An 11,320-nucleotide genomic window follows, 5' to 3' on the forward strand; every position below is an offset into this window, starting at 1 on the left:
CCATCCCATCTGAGCGGACGACATGGTCAAAGGGTTCCCTAACATATGCCCTCCTAGTCCCTTGTCTGGCCGGGCGACGATCCACTCGCATAGGGAAGAAATCAGCTTTGTTGGGCCAGGCGGCTGGACCCGAGCGACTCTGTGTTCACCCTCGATGACCCGCCAGAGGTGAAGGACTAGATGAGCGCGCGCTCGGGACTTGAGTCCACGGTCCGTTCTCTGACCGATGTGTTGGGGGCATTGAAGTATGGTGTCGCCCTAGCCAGCCAGGTTTGTCATGTCTTCACATTTTCTACTTTTGAGCTCTATATATAATTCTAACCAAATTTTTTCGTAGTCCCTTCTTAGAAGTCCCTATTCCTCCATCGTTAGAGGGAGGTCTAGGGGCTTGCTGTCGAATTGCCGTGGCTATAGGAGGAGGTGGCGAGCCTCCAGACCAAGGAACAGGAAGCCTGTCAAGATGCCAACGAGGCCGAGGACAAGCTCAAGGTTGTGGTCGCTAAGGCCAGGGAAGATGCTGCGGAGCTTGAACGACTCCGCTTGGTCCTCGACCTTGCCCATCAAGAGGGCACCGACGCTCGGTGCACGCTAAAAAATGAGCAGAAGTTGAAGGAAGAAGCCGAGGTCCTGGTCGCCGCCTTGGCTAGGGATGTTGGCGTGCTCCAGAGGAAGAAGTCGGTCCTCAAGGAGCAAGTGAAAGGTAAGGCTCTGGTTACCTTTTTGCTTGACGTTCGCAGTCGGTTTTTTATGCTCCTTGATGTTTGTCTTGGGCAGTCCTATAGGGGCAACTCTCCGAGGTGCGGGGTCAACTCCAGTCAGAGAGCGACGACCACGACTCCTTGCGCGCTGCCGTCAGGTTGGTCTTCAACGACCTTGGGGTCGCCCCGGCTGAGGAGATGAGCTCGCTCGCAGTCTAGGTTACACAGATCCTAGACCGGGTGCGCGCACTCACAAGGGAGGCCCTGTACACCGGCGTCTATCGTGCATTCACCATTGCCCGCTCCCACTACATCAACATCGACCTGCCAGTGATCAACGAGGGCTTCACGCCTGGCTACACTGATGCTGAGCTAGACAAAATTGAGAAGGAAGCGGCTCTCCTGTTGCAGGACCTGGCGGAGAAGGTCGGAGAAGAAATCCTGCCAAAGGATGTTTAGTTAGATAGCTGAGCTTGGTGTCGGTCTTTTTGTAAAGACTTCTATTATGGTCGGAAACATTGTTTGGCCTTTCTTTATATATATATATTTATATATATATATATATATATATATATATATATATATATATAAAGTTTGTTGCGATCCGACCCTTGTTTTATGTTAAGGCATTAGAAACTTAAGTTGTGAGCGACTAAGTAATGATCACGCTGGTGAGCAAGCGATGACGTAGCCGTCGGGCGTAGGCTTGACAAGCGTATTAGAAGCTTTGCAACGGGAAAACTAAGGGTAAAAGCAACGTAGATGCTCGATGTTCTAGGCGTTGGTGATGGCTTTGCCATCATCGGTCTTGAGCTTGTAGGTGCCGGGTCAGAGTACTTCTACGATGATGTATGGTTCTTCCCACGGTGCTGAAAGCTTGTGGCGATTTTTGTTGCTCTAGATGCGGTGAAGGACTAAATCGCCTACGCTGAAGGTGCGATCCCGCACGTGTCGGCTATGGTACCATCATAGCGCCTGCTAGTATTTGGCCGAATAGAGCAGGGCAATGTCACGTGCTTCATCAAGCAGGTCCATGGCGTCTTCCAAAGATGCTTCATTTTTCTGCTCGTTGTAGGCCTTGACCCTTGGCGCTCCATAGTCGAGGTCAGTCGGGAGGATGGCTTCGGAGCCGTGGACCATGAAAAACAGCATGTAACCGGTTGCCCAGCTGCTGGACGTCCTTAGACTCTAGAGTACTAAGGGGAGCTTTGCGACCCAGCGTCCACTGGCTTTGTTGAGCCGGTTGAAGATCCTAGGCTTGAGGCCTTTAAGGACCATGCCGTTCGTGCGCTTGACCTGCCCATTTGTGCGGGGGTGTGCTACAGCATCCCAATCAACATGGATGTGGTGGTCGTCGTAGAACCAGAGGAATTTCTTCCCTATGAACTATGTGTCATTGTCGGTTATGATGGAGTTTAGGACCCCGAACCGGTGGATGATGTCCATGAAGAACAACATGGCCTACTCGAATTTGATCACGGTGATCGGCCAAGCCTCTATCCACTTCGTGAACTTGTCCACGATGATAAGTAAGTGCGTAAAGCCCCTGGGCCCTCTTGAGGGGCCCTACTAGGTTGAGCCCCTAGACCACGAACGACCACATGATGGGGATCATCTGGAGCGCTTGGGCTAGCAGGTGAGTCTATCGAGCATAGTACTGGCATCCTTTGCAGGTGCGTATGACCTGCACAGCGTTGGCCACCACGGTTGGGCAGTAGAAACCTTGTCGGAATGTGTTTCCAACCAAGGTTCTAGGTGCGGCATGATGTCCGTAGACCCCTCCATGGATGTCTTCTAGTAGGTCCTTCCCCTACTCAGTGGGGATGCAACGCTACAGGATTTTGATGTGGCTATGCTTATAGAGCTCCCTTTTGATGATGACGAAGGACTTGGCGTGACGCGCAAGCCGTCGGGCCTCCGTCTTGTTGGCAGGGAGCGCCTCATGGAGGCAATCGAGATAAGGTGTTATCTAGTCGGTCAGAGGGTTAGGCTCTGCCACTGGGTCTTCGATGAGTTCCATGACCTTGGGGTTGGATGGAACCAAGGGTCGGTCAGCCCCCAAGCCTAGAACTGGTGGCTCGTTGCTAGTCTATTTTGGTTCCTCATGTCGGACCAAGGGCTTGTGTAGGTCGCTAGCGAAGATGCCGGTGGGGACTGGCTCTTGGCTCGATGCCATCTTTGCTAATGTGTCGGCTGCTTCGTTGAGCCACCTCGGGGTATGGTTGAGCTCGAGGCCGTCGAACTTGTCCTCCAACTGTCGGACCTCATGATAATACACGGCCATCTTGGCGTTGTGGTAGCTTGACTCCTTCATGACCTAGTCAATGACCAGTTGTGAGTCGCCTCGGACATCAAGCCATCAGATACCCAACTCAATGGTGATGTGCAAGCCATTGACGAGTGCCTCGTATTAAGCCATATTATTTGAAACCAGGAAGTGGATGCGAATTACGTACCTCATGCTCACCCCAAGGGGGGAAATGAAAACTAGCCCAACCCCAGCACCCATCTTCATCAGTGATCCATCAAAGTACGTTGTCTAGTACTCTTGATCAATGGCCGTCGATGGCATCAGGATCTCGGTCCATTCGGCCACAAAGTTAGCCAATACCTAGGATTTGATGGCCATTCGTGGGGCGTACATGATGCCCTGATCCATTAGCTCGAGTGCCCATTTCATGATTCTCCCCATGGCCTCCTAGTTCTAGATAACCTCACCGAGGGGGAAAGATGACACGACAGTCACCTAGTGTGAGTCAAAGTAGTGGCATAGCTTTCTCTTGGTGATCTGGATGGCGTATAGGAGCTTCTAGATCTAGGGGTAGCGTGTCTTGGAGTCAGACAAGACTTCGCTAACGAAGTATATAGGGCGTTGTACCTTGAGGGCGTGTCCCTCTTCTCCCCATTCTACAACCAAGGCGGTGCTGACCACCTGAGTCATAGCTACGATGTAGAGTAGGAGCGGCTCTCCCTCAGTCAGTGGGACCAAAATTGGGGCCTTCGTCAGGAGCACTTTGAGCTTGTCAAGCACCTCCTGAGCCTCAGGCGTCCACATGAATCGGTTGGTTTTCTTCAGGAGCCGGTAAAGGGGGAGCCCCCATTCACTGAGGCACAAAATGAAGCGACGAAGCGCTGGGAGGCACCCGGTAACCTTCTAAACTCCCTTCAGGTTTAGAATCGGGCCCATGTTCGTGATGGCTGAGATTTTTATCGAGTTAGCTTCGATGCCCCGCTTAGAGATGATGAATCCAAGAAGCATGCCCCTTGGGACCCCAAAGACACATTTCTTGGGGTTGAGGTTGATGTCATTCTCCTAGAGCTTCCCGAAGGTCTGCTCTCGTTCGGCCATGAATTGATCGGTCTACTTGGACTTGACCATGATGTCATCCAGATAAGCCTCAATGGTCCGCCTAATGAGGTCTCCAAAGCATTTGGTCATGCAATGCTGGTACGTAGCCCCGGCATTCTTGAGTCCAAACAACATCATAACATAGCAGAACGATCCAAATAGGGTGATGAAAGAGGTCGCAAGCTGGCAGGACTACCTAATCTATGTGTGGAAAAGGAAATGAATTCTTCGGGCATGCCTTATTGAGGCTCGTGTAGTCAATACACATTCTCCATTTCCCACTTTTCTTTTTACCAGAATGGGATTGGACAACCACTCTAGGTGGTGCACTTCCTTGATTAAATCGATCGCCAAGAGCTTAGTGATTTCCTCACCGATGAGCCTCCGCTTCTCCTTGTTCAAGTGGTGTAGGTGTTGTTTGACTGGCCTAGAACCTAGCCTAATCTTCAAGGCATGCTTGGTGACTTCCCTCGGAATTCCCAGCATGTCTGAGGGTTTCCACGCAAAGATGTCTCGATTGGCGCAGAGGAAGTTGACGAGCGTGCCTTCCTACTTGGGGGAGAGGGCGGTGCTGATGCACACCATCTTGTCGGTGGAGTTGTCGAGGTTGACGAGGACCTCCTTGATGTTCTCCATAGGCTCAAAGGATCTGGCCACCCGCTTCACATCGGGCGCTCCTTCAGCGATGTCCTTCTCGATGGCTGCGAGCTCCTCAAAAGCCATAGTTGTCAAAGCAAGGTTGTAGCTCTCGACCTCGCACTCGTAGTCCCTCTGGAAGGAAGTGTCAACAATGATGACCCCATGCAGGCCTAGCATCTTGAGTTTGAGGTAGGTGTAGTTGAGGACATCCATGAACTTCGTGTAACACGGTTGCCCCAAAATGGCATGGTAGACTAGGGGGAACCTGACTACCTCGAAGGTGAGGGTCTCTGTCCTATAGTTGGATGGATTCCTAGAGGTGATGGGTAGGTCAATCTGCCCAATCAGTATGGCCTACTTTCCTAGCATGATGCCATGGAAAGGCGCCCTGGTCGGTCGGATGCGTGATCGGTCGATGCCCATGGCATCAAGTGTCTGAGCATACATGATGTTGAGGCCACTGCCCCCGTCCATCAGTATCTTGGTGAGCTGCTTCATACTGATGATAGGTCAACCACGAGTGGGTACTTGCCTAGGTGTGTGATGCTATCCGAGTGGTCGGGTTGGTCAAAGGTTATGGGAGACCGTGACCATTTGAGGAAAGCGGGAGTGGCGGGCTCTGCTTCGTAGACCTCTCAGCATGTGAGCTTCTATCGGTGCTTGGAGCCATATGCCTCTAGCCCACCGAAGATCATGAGGCAGCCATCTAGGGATAGAAAGCCACTGTCCTTCTCTCTGGCATCGTCAGCTTCTGCCTCAGGTTTCTTCTTATGCTCCTATTTCTTAGAGCTGCCCTTGAAGAAGCGCTTCATGAGGGAGCAGTCCTTGTACATGTGTTTAACAGAGAAGGCGTGTGTCGAGGACCTAACACCGGGGTACCCAAGGAGGTGGAACCAATAACCATCGAACGTTAAAAACTTCTAGACAGACAATTGCGCCGCTACGTTTCTTGCCCGAATGACGGGAGTTTGGTTCCGCCTCTCTTGACGCCTTTGGGCCAGCTCCGCCTCACCCGAGGGCTTAGGGATAGACTTCGCCTTGCCCGACCCCCAAGGGCCAGGCTCAGTCCCACCCAAGGGATAAGGGCCAGCTCCGCCTCGCCCGAGAGCTTAGGGATTGACTCCGCCTCGCCTGACCCCCGAGGGATGGGCTCGGTCTCGCCCAAGGGATAAGGGCCAGCTCCACCTCGCCCGAGAGCTTAGGGATTGACTCCGCCTTGCCCAACCCCTGAGGGACGGGCTCGGTCTCGCCCGAGGGATAAGGACTGGACTCTGCCTCGCCCGACGTCCGAGGACGAACCTCGCCTCACTCGATGTCCAAGGACTGGTTTCGTCTTGCCTAACAACCTCTCCCTATTCCCTCATGATGATAGGTATAGGGTAGGACAAGATGTTCGGGTCAACCGCAGCTTCAAGGACCATACCCTGCGCCCCGACAGGAAAAGTACTGCCAGAGAATGACAAGAGGGTGCTTTAGACCCTTCCAGGTGTAGCAGAGCCTGAATAGTGTTGTGGGCGAATGCTCTTTGCCCTACAGAGTTGTGGGCACTGCCTTCAGCCCTCGGGCACGGAACTCGACGTAGACATACGATAACCACTATGGTCTAGAAAAAGACTCGCGTCCTCCACAAATGACGGATATGCTATCACCATGATATGGTCCCAAGGGAGCGGCACCCGCTTCATGGCCCCTCGGGTCCACCAGATCCAAGTATTCGCTTCAGCCTCCGGACGCCCCCTCCGATCAAAAGGCTTTGCCCATAGCACTGCTTCCTGCTCCGACCCCGTGACTCTGACCCCACGACCGAGGCTCACGGGAAGCCTGCTCACCATTCTTCTCCGACCGGTGCACTAAGGGCTGACTGGAGCCATCCGACCGAGGGCTCCCTGTTTGGAGGGAACTAGAAGATGTGCGGAGAAAGGCAAGGCATGGCTCATAAGTCAAAACCCCTATACCAGAGTCCATACCCTACGCGGGGTAGTACTCTGTAGCCATCCTGACATTCTATAGTGGCATCAATAGTTTTGTAGGCGCTTATCATCCTTTTGCACCCACTGGAATGGACAACAAGGCTTGGTAGATGTGAACAACAAGGCTAGATAGCGTACGCATCTGAGCCCTCTCACTTGTAAAGCCATCCCCTTCAGCTATAAAAGGGGATGTGCTTCCTTCAATGAGGGGACAGACTCTTGACGAACAGCACACATCACACACAGTCAAGCTGCTATCAGGCTCTTGACATCCTTTTAACCCTTCCATCAGAGACTTGGGACCAGTCCCTCTCTCGACCGTTTGTACCCCCTACTACGAACCATTTTCGGTGCTAATAACACAAGCAGCAACAGACTGGACGTAGGGACATTCAGCCCGAACCAGTATAAATCTTCTGTCCATTAGCGCACCATCCGGGCCTAACGTGCATAACTATAAATTTACTTGCCGGTGCTTATTCGAAACATCAACAGTTGGCGCGCCAGGTAGGGGACTTTGCGTGTTCTAAATCAGGCCTCGGATGGCTAACCACGCAATCAGCTGGGTCCTGGGCGCACATGTGTGTTTTGGTGACTTGGTTTTCATCGTCACACTGGGTGGAGAGCTAGCACTGGCCCACGCAGCCGTCCAGTCTCTCCCTCCTGTCAACTTCAGCTACCGGAGGCTTGAGAGCTAGCCCAGCGTCTCCCTTGGGCCCCAGTCATCCAGGGAGGCCCCACGCCACATCACCCTCTCTCTAGAATGCTCCACATGGCATGCCTCGACGGCGTTGCCGTTCGGCCTCCGCAACGCTGCAGCAACCGCTAGCCACCATCTAGCACTACACATGGTTCAGCCGCCTATGGACAGCGAGTTCGTGGGGGCAATTGAACATGATCTGGAGACACTCCATGGGCTCCTCATGGAGGAACTAGAGTTGTCCTCCAGCTTTGACTCCAGCAGGGGGAGCCATCACCCTTCCCGGGAATGCTTCATGACGCAAACCCCCGAGGGGCACGTCCAAAGCATCTCTGGAGAGGAGGCAACCCCAACAGGCAACCCCGATGCCAGGACCGAGGGGGAGGCAGCGGCTCCATCTCACGTAAGGATGGAGCAGCTAAGAGTGCAAAAGCTAGAGATCGATGATGCCGGACAACAGCTTGTTCGGGAGTACTGGAAGATCGATGAGGAAATCACGCGTCGTGGAGACGGTGGGCACGCATGCGCCATGGCCCATGATGTGCACCAGAGGATCCTCACCGACGATGGGACTCTCCCTCACTTCGGTCAAGCAAGCCAGAACATTGCCGCCAGGACGGCCTTGCTTCACAACCTCCCAGAGGCCGCGACGTCCGACGATCACTGGGCCCACCGAGAGATTCGCACGTTGCTCGAGCGTGCGGTGGCATAGCAGGTGGAAAGCTTGTTGTCTCAGCGATGCGAGCCCGATGCCAGCCAGCGCACGCCCTCGGTACACCCCACCAAGGATGCGTCCGTTCACCAGACACTGCCAGGTGGCAGGCAGCACTCTGCTGTCCCAGTACATCAATGTCTCGGCCACAACCATGATGTGCGTAGCACCATCGATGCCCGCAGGCGCACCCACGGTGACAGAAGGGAAGGAGCCCATCACAGCTATCATCCTTGACGCGGCGAACACTACGATAGCGGCGAGGACCGGAGCCTGAGCCCCAGCCTGCCAGGCCCTCAGGCCTTCGGTCGACACATCCTCAATGCTGCTTTCCCACCGAGGTATCGACCGCCCACCAATATCCCAAAATATTATGGAGAAACGGACCCTGGGCTTTGGCTCAAAGACTATCGACTTGCCTGTCAAGCCGGTGGTGTGAGTGATGATGATTTCATTATTCACAATCTCCCGCTATTCTTGGCCAATTTGGCACGAGCGTGGTTGGAGCACCTACTGTCCAACGCCATTCAAAGTTGGGCGGATCTCATGGAGATCTTTGTGGGAAACTTCTAGTGCACGTACAAATGCCCTAGAAACCCATGGGACCTCAAGAACTGGCACCAGAAGGCCGGTGAAACCCTCCGTGGGTACATCCGGTGCTTCTCTCGGTAGTGCAACGAGCTCCGTAACGTCGTCGACGCCGACATGATAGGAGCCTTCCTATCCGGGACAACCTGCGAATCCCTGGTCCACAAGCTGGGGCGTAGGGGCCTGCGGACCACCAAGAAACTCCTAGACATCGCCACTAGCCACGCCTTAGGAGAGGAGGCGGTCGGAGCCATCTTCGACTGCCCTGACGGCAAGGCGAGGCAGGACAAGGACGCCGGCGAAGGCGCCTCCAACCGTCCCGCCAAAAGAAAAAACAAGAAGCAACAGCACGATAGCTCGCTCATGGCTGCCACCGACCACAAGGGTGGCCAGAAGCCCATGGAGGGCGCTCCGAACCACTTTGAGAAAATGCTCGAGAGGCCATGCCCAAACCATGCTTTCCTGGCCAAGCATCTATACAAGGATTGCGGTCTCATGCGCAAATACTTGTCCGAGGGCCTCAACAAAGGAGAGTAGGGGAAGGAACCTATCCCTACCACAATCGACATAGAGGAGAAGGATGACGCCTTCCTGACTCCGAACGGTGCCCTCATGATCTTTGGAGGATCAGCGGCCTACGACTCCAAATGTCGCCAGAAGGTTGCGCGCCGCGAGGTCTATACGGCCGGATCGGCCATGCCTGCCTTTCCTCCGGTGGTCAGAATCCACCATAACCTTTGACCGGACCGACCATCCGGATGCCGTCCCACACCCAGGAAGGTACCCGCTTGTCGTCGACCCAATCATTGGTCCAAAGCAGCTCACAAAAGTACTGATGGACGGAGGCAGCGGCCTCAACATCATGTACGCGAAGATGCTCAACGAGATGGGCGTCGACCGAATGAACCTCCGCCCCATCCGAGAACCTTTCCATGGCGTCGTGCCTGGTAGGCAGGCCATGCCACTAGGGCAGATCGATCTGCCCGTCACTTTCGAGGATCGGTCCAATTACAGGACTAAGACCCTCACCTTCGACATAGTGGGGTTCTCGGGAACTTTCCACGCCATCCTAGGACGACCGTGTTACACGAAGTTCATGGCCGTCCCCAACTATACGTACCTTAAGCTGAAGATGTCGGGCCCCCATGGGGTCATCACCGTCGGCACCTCCTTCTAGTGCGCTTACGAGTGCGAAGTCAAATGCTGCGGTCATGCCTCCACAGTCATCGCCTCCAAGGAACTCGCCACCCTCAGGGAGGAGGTAGCCGAAAAAACACCTGACGCCAAGAAATCGACCGGGTCGTTCGAATCGACAGAGGGCTACAAGGAGGTCCTCGTGGACCCCAGCAGCTCCAAGGCTAAAAGGGTACGCATTAGTACCGCGCTCTCCTCCAAATAGGAAAGCGCACTCGTTAACTTCCTCCATGATAACAAAGACATATTTGCCTGGAAACCCTTGAATATGCCAGGCATTTCGATGGAGGTCGCCGAGCATACCTTGAAAATCCACCCAGGCTCCAAGCCGGTGAAGCAATGCCTACACCCGCAACATCGCCCTCCTCCATTCGGCCAAGTACCAGCAGGCGTTGCGACGGTACCATAGCCGACGGGTGCGGGACCGGGCCTTCAACATCGGGGACCTTGTCCTCTGCCTCGTCCAGAGCAACAAGGACCACCACAAGCTCTCCCCGCCCTGGGAGGGGCCATACATCATCGCGGAAGTACTCCACCCAGGCGCCTACAAGTTGAAAACCATCAACGGCGAGGTCTTCACCAACACCTGGAACATTGAGCAGCTACGTTGTTTTTACCCTTAAATAAACACATGTTTCTTTTTATCAGTTTTTGTCTTTACAAAACCCCGATCTTTAGTGACATCTGACCCCTGCAAATTGTGAGGGGCTAGACCTAACTCGGGGGCTGACGCAAGTACAAGTACGTTTATCTTGCAAACACTTCCTGTATTATCTTTGAAAACTTTATCTAAGTTTTCCGTTCTTCTCGTAAACAAGTCCTAAGGACTTAGATTTCAGGAACAAATTCTGAGTACAACTGGTAGGACTACGGGAGACCCATGCCCCAACAGCTACAACCTCTTTGCTCACCAGCGTGATCAGAATTAATTCACCCACACTCCTAGTTTCTTACAACTTGGGCCACGGGAAGGGTCGGAGGGCACCAAAACCTCTTCTCCAAGAAGAGGGAGCTAAAAAGCTATTTGTCGTAACAAAAGATTAACATTTGTTCATTTTTTCACAAATTAACCACTTACAAAATGATTTCATCACACAAAGAACCCCCCAGCTGGTTCCGCCTGAACCACCTGGGGGCTTAGGGGCTCCTGTCGGGTTCATAAACCCAGGGTCCCTCGAGGACCGGCTTCCATGCCCGGGCTCGACCCAGGAAAACAACATATATTCCATGGGACGGCCCAAAAAACTAAAACACAGCAGGCTAGAAGGGTAGTCCAGTCGTCGACCGGAAGGTCTACCTGTAAGAACAGGCGCCCGCTCATTAGCTTCTTCGGCCCACCTCTCCGACCGGAGCACTCGCTTCAGGCACCAGCCATCTCCAAGCAGTCTCTCCAATTGGAAGGCTTGGCCCAAAACGCTGCTTCCTGCTCCGACCCCGCGACCGGGGCTCACGGGAAGCCTGCTCACCGCT

General features: G+C 53.9%; 1 protein-coding gene across 1 annotated transcript; it reads right to left on the bottom strand.

Moving 5' to 3' along the window:
* Nucleotides 1-4,596: 4,596 nt before the first annotated feature.
* On the bottom strand, nucleotides 4,597-4,899 carry LOC136524362 (uncharacterized). Its single transcript, XM_066517767.1, has one exon. The coding sequence runs from the start codon at nucleotides 4,897-4,899 to the stop codon at nucleotides 4,597-4,599; it is 303 nt and encodes a 100-aa protein (XP_066373864.1).
* Between the last annotated feature and the right edge of the window lie 6,421 nt (nucleotides 4,900-11,320).

Source organism: Miscanthus floridulus, chromosome 18, assembly GCF_019320115.1.
Source record: "Miscanthus floridulus cultivar M001 chromosome 18, ASM1932011v1, whole genome shotgun sequence".
Classification (NCBI taxonomy): Eukaryota; Viridiplantae; Streptophyta; class Magnoliopsida; order Poales; family Poaceae; genus Miscanthus; species Miscanthus floridulus.